This window comes from Argiope bruennichi, chromosome 11 (genome assembly GCF_947563725.1).
Source record: "Argiope bruennichi chromosome 11, qqArgBrue1.1, whole genome shotgun sequence".
In the NCBI taxonomy this organism is placed as follows: domain Eukaryota; kingdom Metazoa; phylum Arthropoda; class Arachnida; order Araneae; family Araneidae; genus Argiope; species Argiope bruennichi.
In genome coordinates, this window is record NC_079161.1 from 90,960,666 (window position 1) to 90,981,929 (window position 21,264).

At 30.2% G+C, this 21,264-nt stretch overlaps 1 protein-coding gene across 2 annotated transcripts in view; it reads right to left on the reverse strand.

Moving 5' to 3' along the window:
* Positions 1–19,658, reverse strand: part of LOC129957073 (maltase-glucoamylase-like) — a 77,434-nt gene extending 57,776 nt beyond the window's left edge. The window contains exons 1-2 of one of the 2 annotated variants that reach the window (XM_056069209.1): positions 19,551–19,646; positions 16,091–16,185 (exon numbers count right to left, since the gene is read on the reverse strand). In XM_056069209.1, coding sequence (XP_055925184.1) covers positions 16,091–16,114 — 24 coding nt within the window. In that variant the 5' untranslated portion in view covers positions 16,115–16,185; positions 19,551–19,646. Of the gene's footprint in view, positions 1–16,090; positions 16,186–19,550 lie in introns of both variants that reach the window. The other variant, XM_056069210.1, reaches the window with a different exon arrangement.
* Between the last annotated feature and the right edge of the window lie 1,606 nt (positions 19,659–21,264).

The window sequence follows — 21,264 nt, forward strand, 5'->3', positions numbered from 1 at the left end:
TTGCATTTTTCAAATAATTTTACAATTGCCTCACTCCAAGGCACTTTTCTCTGATCTTTCTTTTTGGCACCTTTTAAAAATTCATGAAGAGGGGCTTGAGTTTCCGCAGCATTTTTTATGTATGGACGATAGAAGTTTAGAATACCCAAAAATGTACGCAATTTTTAGAGGGTATTTGGCAATGGATACTCTAATATGACCTTTACTTTTTCATGCAGGGGCCTTGATCCTTTAGCCGAAATTTTATAGCCCAAAAATTCTAGTGAATCAACTCCGAAAACTGATTTGCTGACATTTATGCGAAGCCCGTAATCGTTTAAGCGTTGAAAAACTATATTGAGATGTGAGCGATGTTCTTCTCTTCTGCACTAGAAGAGGCAATCAATACATCATCTAAATAAGGAAACACAAAGTCTAAATTTCGAAATACTTCGTGAATAAATCTTTGGAATGTTGCCGGAGCATTCCGCAAACCAAAACTCATTCTGTTAAATTCGTAAAGTCCAAATGGTGTAATAATAGCTGTTTTTTTCTTGTCCTCCTCTGCAACGGGAATATGAAAATAGGCCTTAAAAAGGTCAATTTTAGAAAATATGACTTTGTTTGGCAAAATGTGCTGAAAATCTTCGAGTCTAGGAATTGGATATCTATCTGGGAGTGTTTGGTCATTCAACCTTCTGTAGTCCCCGCATGGTCGGATAGATCCATCTTTCTTCGAGACCATATGCAGTGGACTGGCCCACTCTGATTTAGATGGACGAATAATATTATTGTCCAGCATAAACTTAAATTCCTGTTTAGCAGTTTCTAATTTCTTCGGATCTAATCGCCTTGCTTTAGAGTACACTGGTGGTCCCCTAGTTTCTATGTGGTGTTTTATAGTATGCTTTACATCAGAAACAAAAAAAATTGGGTTTTGTAATAGATGGGTACAAATACAATAAATCTGAATATTTACAGGCACTGTACATTGTATTTACACTGACGTTTAAGGCAGGTGCAACTTTACCTTGAGTAGAGAGGTTAGTTATTCCATCAATTAATGTTTTATTCTTAACGTCAACTAACAAATGGAAACGATTTAGGAAATCTGCTCCTAAAATTGGCTGTTTGATATTTGCTATGACAAAAGGCCATTGGAATTCACGACGTAATCCCAAATCAAGGGTTAATACTTTCGTTCCATATGTTTCAATTTCAGTTCCATTTGCAGCATATAATTTATAGTCACTAGTTGAAATTTTTTTTGCGGTATTGGGAATAATACTAACATCAGCTCCACTGTCCACAAGAAAACGCAAACCCGTTGTTTTGTCAAAGACAAATAGACGGTATTTACGGAAATCCTGATTTACTTCCGCAGCAGAACTCACCGTTAAGTCTGCTGCTGATGCTAGCTTTCCGAATTTGCATTTTTCCACTCGCAAGGTTTCTTGCATTTATCAGGATAACATTTTGCTCCAAATTTATAATGATAAAAACAGTACTTACCAGCAGGATTAAATCGTTTACGAGACGCGCTGCGCCCCCGATTGTTTTTATTAGCAGCTCTGCTCTTTGAACGACTGCGTTCAAGTTGTAAGCGGTTGATTTTACGCTCTAAAGAAACTATCTGCGAACGTAAACTATTTATTTCACTATCCTGCTGTATATCACCTCTAGATGTAGCATATATTTCCCGATTCGGATGCATTTCTACAATACGGTCAGCCATTTCGGCAAGTTTCCGGATATCTTCATTGCTGACGATTAGGATATTTCGGATGGAATCCGGCATTTTTTGAAGAAATAGAGTTTTCAACACATTATTCGAAATCCCATCTGTCGCCAAACTACGCATTTTTTGAAGTAGTTGAGTTGGCCGTAAATCGCCTAACTCCATTTCTGACACGAGCCGCTGAATACGTCTATTTTCGCTTTCTTTAAAGGTATTCAGCAATCTCTCCTTCGCAGCGGTATATTTATTTTCATTAGCATCAGTGACTATATCCCATAAATTTTCAACAAATTTTGGTTCCATCTGCGCAATTAAATAATGAAATTTTGTTTCCTCTGATTTAATACCACTAATGGAAAATTGCGCCTCCACTTGGTAAAACCAAATTTCTGGCTTTTCTGTCCAAAATAGAGGAATTTTTACACTAACCTTGGCTACTTCACCATTAGATGCTGTATCCGCTGCACTTAGTTTCGGTTCGTCTTTTTCGCTGGTCGCCATTGCAGTCCTGTTTCCGGGTCACCACTTTATCGGCGTATGACTCTGCGTTTTAATGTGCAGATTGTAAACGCTCGATACATAAAATAAACATTTCTTATTTTAGGATATTACGACCAACGATTTAAAGTATTTTAAAGAAATTAAAATGAAAACACAAACTACGTCAAATCCAAGCAACGGCGAGCATCTCACTCGTTCTATTTATTTTTACAATATAATTCTCGTTGCCAGATGCAACAGCAGAAAAATAGTTTCATTTAACACAAAAATAATATATAAAATATTTTTGATGCAATTATTTCAAAAACAAACATGAACAATTATAACAATTAAACAAATACAAAACATTAATAATTATTTATAATATTTAGTTACGTGTGAACCACAATAACTTGCGATGATGAGTTGCGTTACTCACAATCTGTTCCTACACTTCCTTGGCTAGTGTATCTACTTTTTCATTTCCAATATACCCCTGATGAGCTCTGATCCAAATCATTTCACACCCAATTTCAGCAGCTTTTTCTTTTGGTTAACCAATATTATTATTTATTTTTTTGTTTCACTAAAGGAATCAAGGTCCATTAAAGCCGATCTGGAGTCATAAATTATCTTCACCCCTTTTATATTGCGTTGAGCGACAAACTCTAGAGCATTTCTGATTGCTACCACTTCTGCCGTAAAAACAATTGCATTGTCATTCAATCTAAATTTTCTAGATTCTTTTTCTTGTTCATTTTTGTACCATACAAAAGCCTCCCGCCCCCAAAATTTTAACCATCTGTATAGATACTATTACCTTTAGCCATAACAATCCACATAGCAGCTCCATGTAATTCTTTTGATTTCCCATGGTAGGATAGATGCTTCAAAATCAAAGTTGCACTTATTATCTGTATATTCTGCATTCTTTGCTTTCCTAATTAACTTAGTCGCCTCGTTTTGTCTTTTAATAATTTTATCGATTGGGGGACAATCACTGAGAATTCGAATTGTGTCTGTGGATGTCGTGCTATGGGCTTTAGTTATATCCAGTGTGGCCCGGGATAGGCTGGTTTGTAGAGCGTTGGATTCGCGTCCCTTGGTTAAGAGTTCGAACCCCGCCGACCAAAGACTCTCCGTATGTGGTGGTTGGTGCACGTATAAATCTATTGTGGTCACAAAGTCCTCCATGTCGGGAGTAATACCACTGGGGATACTGGATCAGGGGTGATCGTTCTCTGATTCAGGTCTAAATTACGATCTGTGGATGAGTGAGTGAAGTTCGCCCCGTAAAAAAGGCTGTGACGTGTGTGTAGCTAAGCCGTTCTCTTGGCCCTAGATGGCGCTACTATAAAAATAAGAGACGCTCCCCCACCGGCTTAAAATCGGTGTCTGCGTAACAGCGGTCTTGTCCATGGCAAGTACCATAAGAAACAACAGTTATATCAAATAACGGAATATTTTGAAGCTGTTGAAGTTTATTTATTTGCCTGACTTTTCTCTAAAAAATGAAAATATTCCGTCAACAATATCAAAGACTGACCTTAGACCATGATGAAAATTAAATATAACATAGGGGCTGCAATAATTTACACTTGAATTCCAGTGCAAGAGCCAAAAAACGAAACTATTAAATATTCGTAGTAAGTTCTTCCCCAAGAATGGAAAGTTTTGAAGCATTGTCTTCCGTTTATTGCATTTTTTAGGGACTTTCTTGATGTTAGGAATTTTTGTAAGAATTTTCTTAATTTCCTTCATGATATTGAAGAAATATGGCAGTTTAGCTTTACTGTATAATTTCAGAGGGTAGATTGACTGTTGGAGCTGGTTTCGGACAAAGTTTCGGATAATGATAATATTCATTCATTATTCGAAATCATTTGGGATTATCATAAGGATAATATTTATTGGCTGCCATACTATTTGTAAATTGCGAAATTTCTCATCAAAAATGGTTCTTATACTCTGCTATTTTTGGACAAACAACTACCAAATTTGTCAACTAATTTGTTTTTAGATGAAAGATGGTCACTTGGAAAATTTTTTTCAAAATTTCAATGATACTTTTTATTAAAAATTAATCAAAATTTTCACCTTTTCTCATATAAGTTTTGAACATGTTTAGAATTTAAAAAGAATAACATAATTTAAAATTTTAACATACTTTTGCGTTATTTTTGCGTAATATTTTTCACTAATTTAAAAAAAGGTTTGCATTTTTTAAGCGTATTTTGCAGCAATACTTTTTACTGTTTTAATTATTGAATTTGCCGGCGTCCTAGTCTAGGGGTATCGCGTCTTCCCCGTGATCTAGGCGTCCCGGGTTCCAGTCCTGGTTCGGGCATGGTTGTTCTCTAATCAGTGAGGTGCGTGAATGCCCCCCCCCCCTGTGAAAAGGGGTTGTGAAAACGAGTGTGTGCGTGTTTCTTCTTCATATGAGCTGGAAGTCAGACTTCTGACCTCGGACGCTCAGGGGTCTTTACCCTCAGAAGCTCCCGTGCAAAAACTTGGCTTAAAATAGTCACGCGAAAAAAAAATACTGGATTTATATCATTACACAAAGGGATGATATTAAATCGATTCTTTGTGTGTCTGTGTGCTTCATTGCTCCTACATAAATACAAACATATATGCATACGTACTACGAATTTTAAAAATGAAATAAAAAGAGAGAAATTAAATCTAAAGCACGGTCACGTAACGATGTTATGGACTAAAAATTCAAATCTCTTCATTTTATTTACTTATTAATTCCCAGGGTTTAGCTGATGGAATATCGTGACCAAATCTCGGATTTCCGTCTCTAAATGAGATTTGTATGGACTTCACCCAGGGGGAAAAATTCTTATTTATACCTGCAAAAATTCGAATAACGATAAATTCTTATCAAATCACGGAATTCCAGGTAACCTCAAATATTATTTTTTATTGTAAGATCTGAAATTATGAAAGCAAATCTTCTTTCTTTCAAACACTACAGACTGCGACAATTCCCCCGAAAGATAAAATTTAAGATAATCTCAAAATGAGAGGCGTTGATCTAACAACAAATCGCACTTAACCCAATACTGATAAGGCTTGTTCATCGGCAAATTACCCCAAATGGGACAATATCGAATGAAAAAAATATATAAATAACTGAAAGAGAAATACTACATTTTTCATTATGATAAGATAATAATATTTCGGAAATGGAAAAATCTCGTCATAAAATGCAATTTTAAAGTTATAATTTTATTATGTTTTATTTCAGCTCTCTATGAAATAATTATTTCGTATTCTGTACCAGCGGTAGTGTTTTTCTATGGGATTTCCAGTATACGCGAACAATGAACTATGCTTTATATTTATTTTGTCGAATAATGCACAGAACTGAAAAAGAATTCGAATGTTTGTCCGGTGATGAATTATATCCTAAATTTGTTATTCAAAACTGTAGTTGTTGTGTTGTGATTTAAGGCACTTTACAAGCCCGCTGACAGTTATTCAAATAATGGCCAAATAACTTATTTCTAAAGCTTTGTAGACATATATTTCGAATAGGAAAATGCTTTAAATAACGTAAATGAATATAATCTTTGTTGTTTGAATCAATAAATGTCTACTTGATAATACTGGTGTCATATAGTTACAAAAACATTTTAGAAGCTGTAATATTTTAAACAAAAAAGAAAGCTACACTCTTCTTCTACTCAAACTGAATGATTTAAAAAGCTTCGAAAATCATTATTTTTGACGATTTTAGACCATTTCAATCAAGGCTGAAAGATTCGCGAATCCGATGTTAATTATTCTGTGAGGTGATCATTGATTGGTTTAAGGGAAACTGATAACTGAACTGATTGGTAATTAAAGCCGAACTCGCCCTATCCATTTCCCCATGCCTTTCCTTTTTGATGGATTATATTCACATGCAAATGAGCTAAAAGCGTAATTTTGGGATATTTTTTAAGAAAAGATATAAACATGGAGATTTGTCAAAATCTGGAGGTTTCTTATTTGACTATCGTAGCATTTTCTTGTGGAGAGTTCGTTATGGTCCCACCAAAACTTTATTGCACACTCTCTAATACATTTGTCCTGCCAGAGAACGCCTTAGATGACAATGGTATACAATAGCTACGAAATTTGAACTTTTGGTGTAAATTTAGCATTTTTACACTCTATTAAACAAATTTTTTGGTGTAAATTTAGCACTTTTACACTCTATTAAACAAATTTTTGGTGTACATTTAGCACTTTTACACTCTATTAAACAAATTTTTGGTGTACATTTAGCACTTTTACACTCAATTAAACAAATTTTTGGTGTACATTTAGCACTTTTACACTCTATTAAACAAATTTTTGGTGTACATTTAGCACTTTTACACTCTATTAAACAAATTTTTGGTGTACATTTAGCACTTTTACACTCTATTAAACAAATTTTTGGTGTACATTTAGCACTTTTACACTCTATTAAACAAATTTTTGGTGTACATTTAGCACTTTTACACTCTATTAAACAAATTTTTGGTGTACATTTAGCACTTTTACACTCTATTAAACAAATTTTTGGTGTAAATTTAGCACTTTTACACTCTATTAAACAAATTTTTGGTGTAAATTTGGCACTTTTACACTCTATTAAACAAATTTTTGGTGTAAATTTAGCACTTTTACACTCTATTAAACAAATTTTTGGTGTAAATTTAGCACTTTTACACTCTATTAAACAAATTTTTGGTGTCATTCTTAATCCCTGGCATGAGTTAATAGTATCCAAAAATCGGATTTGTGTTTAGACACATTTTTCCTCAATCGACGGAAGCAAAAATTTGACTCAAAACTACTCTTGTAGTCACAAAATTCCATACCTAATTTGATATATTTATGTCATTGCGTTTTTCAATTATCACATGCACAGGGTAATTATAATTAAACTTCCCGTATAAACAGCATCCTGCAACGCAAACGTGAACGGATTGCAACGACATTTGGTATATAGACTATACACGAGATGGGCTCACGGAATTTCGAAAAGAAAAAAAAATTAGTTCCAAATGTCCACCAGAGGACGTCTTTTCCAGAAAAAAATTAATTTTAACACAATAAACAACCAAAACGAAATATCAAATTTTACATAAAATTTGATAGAAATCTGCAAGTTTGATGTAAAGATAATATACCAAACTTCAACCGTCTAGCTCAAGCCGTTTTTGAGTTATCTTTGTCACAAACAGACGGATGGACATTTTCCAAAAATGTGATTTTATATTTCAGGGAGGTCTAAAACTTGAAGATTTAGACGTGGGTTTCGAGTTTGAATTTTTCGACAATTATTGTACTTGCCCTATACTACGCATGCAAGAAAGTTAAAAAAAAACACAGAGTTCAGCAGCACGATTAACATTTATATTAAAGATATGCAAAATACAAATATGATTCAAAATTTTAGCAAATAAATAGAAAAAAACTCCAACTCCCACCCGTCCCTCCTTTTTTAACCTGATAAATGGTAAGGCATGTTCCTTCTCATTATTTACGCGTTCTTTTATTCTTGCAATAGCAATAAATTTCTCTCTCCCGTCTTTCCTGATACTCAAGGACAAAATCCTGATACTATGGGCAAATTCAATATGTATAGTGAGTACAGTAAAATACTATAAGGATTGTGGTAAAACACATGCATTAGATCGTATACATAGATATATATTCACAATTACCCGATTAACAAATTTTGGTTAATGGACGATGATTAAATTTTCTTTATACTTATATATGACTTTGATTGGTCTTTTCCATTTATAGATATACATGATTTTGATATTCTTTGGATGTTAGTGAAAATATTTTCTTGACACACGAAATAAAAATCATCTGTAAAATTTCATTTTACATGTCATTATTGATTTTGAAGCATAATAAAATATTCTCAGAGAAAATTTATAACAGAAGATTATATATATATATATATATATATATATATATATATATATATATATATATATATATATATATATATATATATATATATATATATATATATCAAGTAGACAAATGTTACTTTATGCCAAAATATTTTTTTTTATTTTATGAACCAAATTCCATTTTTTAAAAATTATTTTCAACATGTCCCCTAAAAAATTGATGATTTTTTGCTTCCCACGCTCCAAACGAGGGATAAAGATCCTTAATACCACGCATTCGCTTCAAAGATACTTAAGATTTCCTTTCCTTAGTACACATGTATCAAAGAAAAACTTATCAGAGTCTCTTTGTAAAATCTCTCAGGAAAAAAATGCTATTGTGTTGCGATGTAAACTGACGCGTCGTCATATGGCTTCTCCCCGTGTATAAAATATGTATATCGGGTTAAAAAAAAAAGTTTTTTTTAATGATATTTTTTTATCTTCTTCCACGCATTTGTAAAATTATGTTTATATTTAGGTGAGCGTTTCTATGTATACAAGAGCATCTAAAATTGCTTGGAGTGCACCAGAACCTATATCGCCGTTATGCTCAAAGCGTCAAAATGAGTTTTTTTTTGTTTGATTGAAAGAAATAAAATCCCTCCTTTTTTTATTTGTTTGAAAAAATATTCATTTTTGTAATAAAATTATTATTTTGTACCAATAGAGATTAAGAGAAAAAAAAGATCGATTTTTATTCTTTTTCCTTTTATTCTTGCATTTCTCTATCAATATAGTCTATTCCTATTACATTTACCATGAAATTCTATACCACTTTATCTTTCGGACATATAAAGAAAGTGGTGCATATCATTTTCCTATAAATGTAAATCAGTTCTCTTTCATGCTACATGAAAAGTTTTATCATAGTTCATGTTCTAAACGAATAATTTTTGATTGCGACAATTAGGGATTGCAATACCGGACCAAAATTTCAATACCGGTATTCGGTATTTTTTAAATCTTAATACCGGGATACCGGTTTTAATACCGGTATTACAAATTTTAGAAAAAGAAAGAAAACACAGGTGTTTCTTTGTTTTATTTGCCAGTTTTGTTTGAGAGTGTAAATATCACAAAAAATAATTTGTAACCTATAAATTATAACAGTATATAATCACAAAAAAGTAAAGAAACATCTTATTTATTTAAATCTCAAAAAAGGGTAAATATCACTATTCAGTCTGTGGTAGTATTACAAATTTTTGAAATGTGATCTTAAAAAACATATTGCATGAATTGTACTGTCATTAAGCCTGAAAAGTAATTTTGTGCAAAAATTACCAGCTGTCGAAAACGGTCTTTCGGCATCTACGCTAGTTGGTGTTACTGTTAGCAATGCGCGATATACTTTTTCCAAGTATTTACCTCTAAATCCCTCATCTTCAAATAAATCAATTTCCCGTCGGATGGTTTTGGATGTAGTTGATTTCTGTATTGTATTTTGGTTCGTTGAAATTTTATTTATCACTAATTCTAATTTTTATTCAAGAGACAATTCCTTTTCACTATCGATAGTAGTGACATCATAATTTTCGATAACTGAACCGAATTCTTCCGAATGTGGATAAGTTTGTGGGTAAAAAATTTTAAGAAAATTTATTATAAACTTAATCAGATTTGAATTGGTTATTTTCTTTTCTTCATTTTCATTTTTTAAATCATTATAATTATATAAATACCATAAGACATTTTCTATTTCAGTATGTCTTTCTTCTGTGCGATTTTTCAATGTAATATATAATTCTTCAGATAGTGATGTGTGCTGTTCTTTCAGTGACTGCAACACGAAATTTATTGTTGCATTAGCTGTTAATAAATTATCATTTCTCCGACATAATACCTCAGTAGTCAGTTTTATTGGAAGTAGAGCTGATACAGTTCTGGATATTAAGTCGAATTCACTATCTGAAAAATTAATTTACAAGTCGATTATTGCTTTTTTGATTGGATTTCCCAGTTTCAAAAATCGTTCCATCATTAGGAGTAAACTGTTCCAACGTGTTTTAAAATCTAATATTAACATATATTCTGTTTTATTTTCAGTTAGTATATATTTTAGTAATATATCCTTTTTATAGGGGAACGTTTAAATATCTTAACAATTTTTCGAATTTTATAAATTATAGGAAGCAATTCTTGATAGGTTAATATTTCATCCTCATTAGCAATATCTTCTTCAACAATTACATTGTGATTATCTTCATTGTCAATATCACTCTTACTCTTACTCTTTTCAAAGTTGGAATCCGAAATTTTTATATCCACAATATTTGGATTCTTCTGTTCTTTATTTTTTCGGTATAACACATCTATTACTCCTAATTGAATTCCATGTGCATAGCACAACTGCTGATTTGCACCAATCAACTTTCCAACTTTTTTCAAAACTGTTGCTCCATCAGTGGTTATGGATGCAATATTTTCTTCCAGGGATAATCCATGTTTCGCTAATTTAGATTTAAGCAATTAATTAAGCCATTAATTAGCTAATTAATTTCCCCCGTTAGGGAGACATAAAAACAAAAGCAGATACTATTTTGCTATGTTCGCGTTACCTGAACATATAGTGGAGACAATTTAAAAAATTTCTAGTTAATACCGAAAAACCGGTATTTAAACTTTTGAATACCGGTATTACAAAATTGTACAAATGGCTCAAAATACCGGTATTCGGTATCCCGGTATACCGGTATTGCAATCCCTAGCGACAATGTATAAATGTTCGAAATTCAAGAAATATGCATATTACAAACGTTGAAAGTGTGGCGGATTGCGATGGGCGAGGATAGTACATGAGACCTTGTGGTTCGCAGCCCAGTAACATGACCAGGATACAAAAGCAATTGCTCGGGTAGCGTAGCTGTTAACTGGCTTATAAGCTATTCACCACAAAAGCAAATCGCAACTTATCATATTTAATAGGTTTATTTATTCTACATGTCATTAAATTCCGTTAATGTAATATTTTTGATAGTAATTAAGATATGGATTTATCTCATACTGTACTGTCTGTATCTCAGATATAAACAGATATTTAAAAATTGAATGATTTTAATATATAAAATTATAGGAATTATTATTATATTTATAACTAGCCGTCTTTGGCGACCAGCCGGTTCGCCAATCTTAATGCTCGTTAAAATTTTAATAATTAACTATTTTATGTAATTCCTACTTTAACAGTTTCTTCATTAAAATATTTTAAAACCAAATTTCAATTCACTCAGAATATTATAAAGGCCTTCAGTCATAACGTAATCTGTATCTCTCCAATTTTCTGTTAGCACCCGTAGAATTTATGCTTTAAATTAAAGTGGAAAGGATTAATCTGCAATTAATATAATAATATTTTTTACTGAAACAAAGCATTTTTTTTTGTAATATGATTACTGAAAACAGAGTCACTGAGCATTTAAACCTTATGGGCACTAAAGAATATCTTTCTTAATTTATGTAATATCTCAAAAATTTGCCAAAAAAATTTTTTCAGATTCATCATGAGCAGGTCTATTAATTAACAAAGTTTAATTTTAAATGCATCAAACACTAAGAAAATAAATAGAATCGTTTAAAATAATCGGTCGAAAACATGGTAAAAAATTACTTAAAAAACGATGAACTTAAACTAACATAAATACAATTTAATTACAAAAGCATACAACTAACCTAAAAGTAATTTAAATTAAGTCCACTTCCGTTGAAACGTAAACAATCAGAATATAATACGCATGCGTGAATTTTCAACGCCAGTTACGGTAACGCAAATGCTTGAATTTTTCTACGCCAGTTGGGGTAACGCTATGTAGATTAGAAATTTTTAATTTCCTTTAATCATTTTTATTTTAATTCAAAAGTACTTCAGAATGAATCTGAAAGATCGATTCATTAACAATGTTTAATTTTAAATGCATAAAACATTAAAAAAAATAAACAGAATCGTTTGAAATAATCGGCTGAAAAATGTTAGCCCTTGCCTCATTGCTGTTGGAAAAAAAAACTGAAGCCTTACTCATTTGGCGGTGGGGAAAATGAAAGGATTTTTTTTGGCAGGAAAGTTAGTTTTTAATTAATAATTAAAATTTCAAAAAAAGGACCCCAGGTGCACATTCCCGACCTCCAAGGTATACACGTACCAAATTTGGTAGCTGTAGGCCAAATGGTCTTTTCTGTAGAGCGCCAACACACACACACATTGAGCTTTATATATAAGTATAGATTATGGGACTAATTATTCCAAGGATGTTTTTAAGAATTAACTAGATTAATAATCGAACATTTATATTAGAACCCTTTTTTAATATACCGAACAAAATATATTCAGCTAAATTTTCGCAGAAAAACTATATCATTTGACAACCAAATTATTAAATGAAATAATGAAGTCAATAAATAAATTTTAAAAAATCCCCAGATTACATGTGATTTACCAAAAAACAGTATAATTATATTTGAAAGATACAGGTTACAGATACAAGAAAGAAAACAGGCTTAATTTTTGCATTAATTCTTTTAAATACTGAATTTTTTTCAAAAGTGTATAAAAATAGCGTTTTAATTCGCTTAAATATAATTATCTGACAAATCATATTTGTCCATTTATTTAATGTTAAATAAAAAAATGAATAACCGCAATATTTTAAAAGTAATTTGCAATATCCGCCTTCTTTTAAAAAACATAACTAAAAGAGAAATATTATTCGAAATTCCGTGTATAATTTTGCAATAAAACATTTTTCTTGAAAACCTGTATTTCCTAACATTATACATTTCAGCATTCAAGCTAAATGATATTCGTCATTTCTAAATTTACTTCGCCGAAAAATCTCGCACCTACTTGGAAAAAAATATGATCAAATATGAATTTTTGTGATTTCTGCTTTAATAAAAATAGTGGTAATTTAAAATATGAATCACTATTTCTTGAAGAATTACACTTATTTGAAATTGTCTGTTTTCACACATGCAAGTAATAAATGTAAAATATATTTTATATTCAAAGAATAAATGTTAAATGCGATATCTAATAACGTTTCGATGCTTGATTTTTCGATAGTTTCGAATTTCGAGAGATTTGTAAGAAATATTGTACATCAATAAATTTAAATAAGCCCAAATGGGCCTTTACTTGCTACGTGGAGTTTATTTTGCATTATTTATAAACAGAAATAATTTGTTCAGGTTCTTTGTAAAATTAAATAATTGCAATTCTACAAAGTAATTAATAGAAAATAAAAATTCAATTTATGGTTCACTTCTTATATTCTGTAAGTGTCATTATATGAACAATCAAATAAAACTATTTCGTTGATTTCATATCTTTTGTCATTGGTGAAACTTTTTATGTATTCATACATCACAAAAACTTATAAAACGGTATTTTATTTAAGAAATGCGTGATAAAAAAAAAACATTTGAATGGCAAATAAAAAGCTGTCAACATGATGAAATTTGTGAATTCGCCCTTAAATACATCATTCTAGGAGCAATATAGAAAACTAAATGTAACGGAAAAGGTACTGGTAGGAGTAAGCTGAAATTTTGTATGTCTTGATAAAATGGCATTGTCTATTGATAAGGAAAGCTGAAAATAGCATTTACAAGTTAAAAGAATACTAAATTGAGGCCTTTAAACATTAAAAAAAAGATATTAAACTAAGAATAAAAATTAAAATAAAAAAAGTTATAGACATAAAAATAATCCATAAGCCGAACCGTCGAATTTTAGATGGTCAGGTCTAAATTTTGAAAAATATTCTTCTAGTTTTTTTTTTTTTTTAATTTGAGAAAATATTTTACAGTTACATTTAAACTATCTTATACAAGAAAATTTTATATAAAATTCTTATACAAGTTTGATGTCATTACTATAGCTAAGAAAATTCTACAATGCGCAAATTAAAAATAAATAAATAAAATAAAAGCTGCAAAAGTGATAATGTGGCTTGGCTTCACCTCATCTTACCGTCATTGATTTTTGACACTTAAAGGGCTGAGTTTATAAAGATATTGTTCTGAATTAGCTGTCTTAAAAGACAGAATTTCAGAGCAAGTATTCAACCTCTGAGCGAACAACTTATCTACTTATGTGGAAAACACAGCCTGGGATTACTGCCATATTCTCTTTTAACTCTATGTAACCTTGAGATTGGATTAATGTTCAATTTAAAATGCAATTAAAATTTTAAAAACCAGTTTTAATGACTATCTTTTATAAAAAAAAATAGCAAAGTCAAATTTGATTGCTCTCTGTCTATTTACTTGCCCAGAGGGGTTTTTTTTATGTTTACATATATGTGATAACTTAAAACATTACGACATAGATAAATGAAATTTGGAATGTGATCTTTTAACTAAAATTGTATTTCTACATTAAATTTTCGTTCAAGTCTGCCAGGAAAGAGGATGCATTCTTGCTTTTGCATATTAGGCTTTCTCTATACTGTAAAGATTAAAACACTCATGTATGGTACTCTGAAAATAAAAATCTGGGTACTAGGGGGTCTTCAAGATCTTGTCCAAGATCTTCAATTTTATGCCAGAGGGAGGAGGAATAACACATTTATAAGAGAGTATGCGAGAAAGTTTCAGTAAGACCCTTCCTGATGATTTTATCATGTCTGTAGCAATTTAAGGTATTGTGCCAGCCTCTAAACATGTTAAAAACAAACGAGCAGTTGGGTAGGAGGAAAAGAAATCAACATCTAGATGTATAGGCTTAATTAATTATGTTAATCAAAATATGAAATCTTAAAGAGTAACATTTAATTACTATAATTAGCATTCTTTTGACTGTACTTATAAATTAATGAAATTAAGTTTAATTAATGCGAAATAGTAAATGAGATAATAAATTAATGAGAAAAACTGAATATTAATTTTAATCAGTTTTATATATATTCTACGATCTTCTAAAATGTCATTGAGTTAAGGTAGGTGACTACGTTAAAAAATGGATTTTTTACGAAATTATGAAAAAAAAAATGTTTAATATTTTTAAGGTTTAAACAATTTCTTTATAAAAAAATTCGAATTTTGTTCTTAACTCTATTTTTTGGAAAATTACACTGACTTTTCTATTAGCATTTACACATGTTTTAATGCTATTTAACATCTTTAAATGCTATTTTCTCAAATTCTTATCTTGATTGAATTTTCTTACGAAAAACCTCATAAATAAAATTTAATGCATATATTTTTATTCAAACTTGGTACAATAATTTGTCAAAATGTTCTGCAATTTCTGAACTAAAGAATAAGTAATCCATTCATTTAGAAATATTTGATAGTTGTTTCAGTACTACACAATGTGAGAAAAAAAATTGAAAATTTCAGTTATTTATCAGTCGAAAACCAATATTTAAAGAATGGAAGAAATACAGCTAATTTTTAGTTCAAGAACTAGATAATATATTTTAATATATTTCTTAAGCCATCTGCAAACTGTTAAGCAAATCATTTGATTAACCTCTAAACTAGAAGATTTATTTATTTATTTATTTATTTGCTTTATACCTTTTTTTAGCCTAAAAAAGCTCGATTTCCATTTTTTTTTAAATTGCCCCTTTAATTGATATATTTTGGTTTCGTGGATGTTTTTTTCGATCATTTAATTAATTAAATCATTTAACCATTTCTGTCAAAAAAGCACTTTTTTTCCATTTTCAAAAAAGTTTTTACCACTTAATTGGTATGTTTTGTTTCTGTAGATGTTTTTTCGATCTTTTTTTATGCAAATATTCATAAATATCGCTATTTTTGAAAGTTTAAAAAAAAAATCAGTTCAAACTTAGTAAATTACCATGGCCGTTCAATTTAAAAATTAATTTTAGCAACAGACATGCTATTAAAGGAACATGTCTATTACTAAAAGTACATGTTTGTATTAAAAGTAACCTAACTAATTCAGAAACACTAACACAAACAAAAAAATTACCTTAACTGACTCTAAGAACATCATTTTCTAAATAATCCAAAACCACCACAATGTCGAGTGTTGCCTACACCACCTGCGCAACTTTACAAAACCATCTGCAAAGGATAAACAAACTTTTCGATCACATGTGAATCTTTTTAAATGACTAAGGATTTTTCTTTTGATGGCATCAGTGCTGGTGAAAAATTTATTTCTTCATTAGCTACATAATGGCAGGAAATCTTGCTTCATTTTGAAAAGGGAAAAACCATCTAGGAAGTATGCAAAATTCTCTGAATATTATATTTCGCTGATGAAACCGGTTCTTTCTTGCATTTTATTTAAATAATTTTTAAATGAAATATTTTGAAAAAAGTGAATTTGTTATTTGTCTGCATAAAATTTTTCATTTTGTGAATTAAAATGATAAAATAAGTTTGACAGATCATATCAACCTGAGTAAGAAAAGTATTTCAGTTATCATATTGATACTCATTTTAAATGTGCAAGTACATTGTTTATAATATGATTCATATTAAAAAATGTATTTGTAATTATTTTAACAGAGACGAGAAGCGCAATTGCACGTTTTATTACAGATTTTCAATTTGATTTTATATCTATAAAGATATGTGATAAGATAGATATAAATTAAAGATTAAAGAATATCTATAAAGATAAAGATAATAAAGATGTAAGTGTTATTCTATTCTTGATGTGCTAAAGAATTTAATACAGTTGTATATTTCCTGCAATCTTTTAATATTTTCCGAGTTTCAATATTATTTTATTGATTGATTTAAAGTGCATTTTGATTCAAAAAGAGAAACGTCATTTGATATTACAATCGAGAAAAATATATTTTAAGATATTATGATATTTATTATAAGGAAATGAGAGATACATAAATGATAAAAACTCGGAGAAAAAAAGAAAGTTAAAAAAAGAGCGAAACACTAAAAAAAGAGCAGAACATAGAAAAGTAGAAAAATTTATTTCGATCACAAAAATGTAAGACAACATGCAATCGGTTGTTACGTTAATTGCATAATTACATTACATGTCACCCGAATTGCGTTACATATTAGATATTAGTCAAGATATCTCATGAGCTATCAGGTCGTATCACATATTAATCACAAGGCAATGACATTATATGAATTACCGTTACGTATTAAACTTTTATCATACAATAGTGATATCTTAATAATTACTGTGACGTGTTAAACATTTATCACATGACAATGGCATGTGAATGACCATTTCATATTAGACATTAGTCATATAAAAGTGACGTCTCGAGAATTACCATGACGTATTAGATATTTGTCACAAAAAAATGACGTAATATGAATTACCATTACATGTTAGACATTAGTTATGCGATAGTGACATCTCAGGAATTACTGTGATGCATAAAATATTGATCACATGACAGTGGCATATGAATTACCTTTACATATTAGATATTAATAATATGAAAGTGACGTTTATTCAGTTACCATGACGTATGAAAAATTTGTCACAAGACAATAGCAACATATGAATTACCGTAACGTATTAAACATTAGACATACAATAGTGACGTCTCGTGAATTACCATGATATATTAAATATTTATCACATGACAAAAGCATAGGAATGACCGTTACATATTAGACGCTATTCAAATGATAATGACGTCTCGAGAATTACCATGACGTATTAGATATTTGTCGCAAAGAAATTACATGAATTACCGTTACGCGTTAGGCATTGTCATAAGATAGTGACATCTTGTGAATTACCGTCACGTATTAAATATTTATCATAAGACAATGACACATAAAGGGCCGTTACATATTATACATTAGTTATATGAAAATGACGTCTCGTGAATTTCCGTGATGTATTAGATACTCATCGTAAGACAATATTATATGAATTATCGTTACATATTAAACATTAGTCATACAATAGTGATATCTCGTGAATTACTATAAAATATTAAATCTTTATTATAAGACAATGACATATAATGAACCATTACATATTAAACATTAATCATATGAAAATGACAAGAATCACCATGTCGTATTAGATATTTGCCACAAAGAAATGACGTTATATGAATTACCGTTACATATTAGACATTAGTCATGCAATAGTGACATCTCGTGAATTACCGTGACGTATTACATTTATTTATCACAAGATAATGGCATATAAATTACCTTTAAGTATTAGGCATTAGTCATATGACAAAGACGTGAATCGGCATGTCATATTTAATGTTTGTCATAAGAAATGACTTTCCATGAGTTACCGTTATGTATTAGACATTTGTCATACGATAATGTCTTCTCGTGAATTGTTGTAACATATTAGAGTCTGAGTTTCAGAATTGGAAAATAATAGATAAGTCCTTCGTATCAATTAATTTGACGTTGATTCTGCAGTCGGGGAATATAAGTTGTCTTATCGTAAAGAATGGAATACAGGTATCATCTGGCAATGACTCAGAATTATAAAACAGCTCTTGTGTAGCTTCATAATGAAGGTTTATTGAACAAATCAAACTTTACTAATCGAAACATTTTTAACAAATCAAACCGTTTTAACAAATGATTTTATAGAAATTCTGGTAATACCTTTTACAAACAATGTCATCATTTTCTGTCGTGTTTTGACAAATGAAAATTAATGGCTTAATATTTTAAAAAAATTAATTAAAAACTGTTGTCTGTCATAAATGCAACTTAGTCTCACAAAGCAGAATATAAATTTTTATTTTGTTTCATTCAATATTTTAAAAAAAAAATCTTGAAATCTGCCTTTTTTTTAAATTTATCGGCAAGTGGCACAACTGGAACGAAACCAAATTTTGTTTGATTTATAAGTAACAGATAAATGACCTCATAATTCTTAATCATCACTTAAGACATCAACGGATACTTCAGCCGAGAATCCCTTATCCAAACTTTCATGCCACATCAACTCGAAATTATATGAAAATAATATCAAACAATGAAAATATAACGAGTTAATGGCAGTCTCCAGTCTTTATCACTTACTTATTATTGTACATTATTTATTTATTAAAATTTATCTTTTATTGCCTTATTTATAAATATATTATTTTATAAATTAAGATATTGATGACTGAATATATGTAATTTTTATGAAAACGCGAGGAAAGAATGTATTTCGTTCATATTTCATACTGTACTCAACACAGAAATAACGATTTTTTATTTTTACTAATAAAGCAATTTTGACGAAGAAAGTTATAAACAAAGTATTATGACAAAATAATTGTCATATCAATTTTTTGTGATGAAACATCCTTTACGTTTCTAATCAAAATAATTTAATAAGATGCATTTGAATTAATTAAAAAGTATTGCATTATTTCACAGGATACTTTTCATCGGTAGTAAAATAACAGATCAAATATTAAACTACTTCTTTAAATGGAAAGAAATAATAGTTGAAAACTTACTAAATTTCGAAACATTTTAATCCTGGAATTACTTATCAGCTTCGTTGCAAATTACATCTTCTTTTCCTCCCATTCAATATCAAAATAAACTCAGAAATGACTCTAACGCGTTGTCATAAGGTTATCTTAAAGAGAAAATTTATCTTGAGATTAAAGATAAAACTTGCTTTCTTTTTTCAATTGCAGCCTGTATTTACATTATAAAGATTAACAACAAAAACATAAAATGTGTTTTAGATTACAGACTGATTTTCACCAATCTTTTCTTGGAAATGTTCTAAGTTGTAAAAAAAAAAAAATTAAAGATAATTGTACAAACGCAATTTAGATTAAGAATATGTCAATTGTAAAATTGTTAAAGTGAAAAAAAAAAAAAAAAAGAAATCGTTTGGCAATTCTCACTTTGAGATTAAACAAATAAAAATAAAAAGAAGTATACGGAAATTGTTACGGAACAAAGTGTACAAATATTTTATCGGTTGGAAAGTTCAATGAAATTGTAATTTAAGACAGATGAATTAGAGAAACTAATAATCCAAATTAATTTGTGTTGTTAAGAGGCTTAATTCTTCTGTAAATATGACATCTGTGAGCTCATAAATGAGATTAAAAAATGCGCAAGTTAAAATAATGGACCTAAAAATTGTGATAAAAGATGAACCATTTATGAATAAAATATTTTATTTGGAAATACAAATGTAGCATTTTATTTGTAAATATAATAACTATGAGAAATATAAATTTTTTTACTTCCCTGTATTTAATTAAAATGCAAATAGTTTGCTTTTTTATAATGTTGTAGAATAAAACTACACATTGTATATGTTTTGGTCAATGTAATTAATAAGTTCTTATTTAGTTAATAGACGTTATTGTGATAAAGAGATTAATTGTATCCATCGATTATTATTTATTATAATCGATTAATCACATTATCCCTAACATATGTGTGTGTGTGAGTGTTATAATTTTTTTTGTAAAAAAAGCTGGCTCGAGTTCTATTTAAATGCTAATTCCATTTTTCTTAATGATGATTAATTAAGTAACAGGTCTGAGTCTTACAATTTTTTAAATAATTCTTTATTAATTTATAATCAGTACAGAGCGACTCACATAAGGCTAAAAGCTGAGAATGTATTCAAAACTTATTGTTACGAAATGTCCGGGGTTCGTTTGGATAGTGGGAGTTATATGGTGTGGAGAACGCTCCATCAGCAGGCGGCAGTAGAAAATGAAACAACGACTTTTATTTACACGAAGACACACAGGACAGCACAAAGACGACAACTATATACAGCACAGAAGACGATTATCTTCAGCCGAGACGTGCAGCAACAACAGCATACACAGCAGCATATAACAAGACAGACAGACAGTAGCGCACAGCTTAGTTCAGCACTAGCTTCACTTCGTCGCTGCTCCGCTTATCTCTGGAAGACCAGTTTTTTAACTGTCCATTCCGACTACTCTGCCCTAGCAGCTGCGGCCGCTTCCTTTTATAGGTCTCAGGAGGTGGGGCTAGACGCCTCTCAACCAATCAGGAAAGTTCGAGGCGTATCTCCGTTCCTACTGGACGGATCGGGAAAATTCTTGATGTTTCGGGTATAATCTATTTTGGCGCCAAAGTCGCCACATTCATCGCCATGTTTGTCGCCAAGCTCCGGGACCCTCCGACGCGACACCGGACTCCGCCCAATACCGATGACTGTAAAAC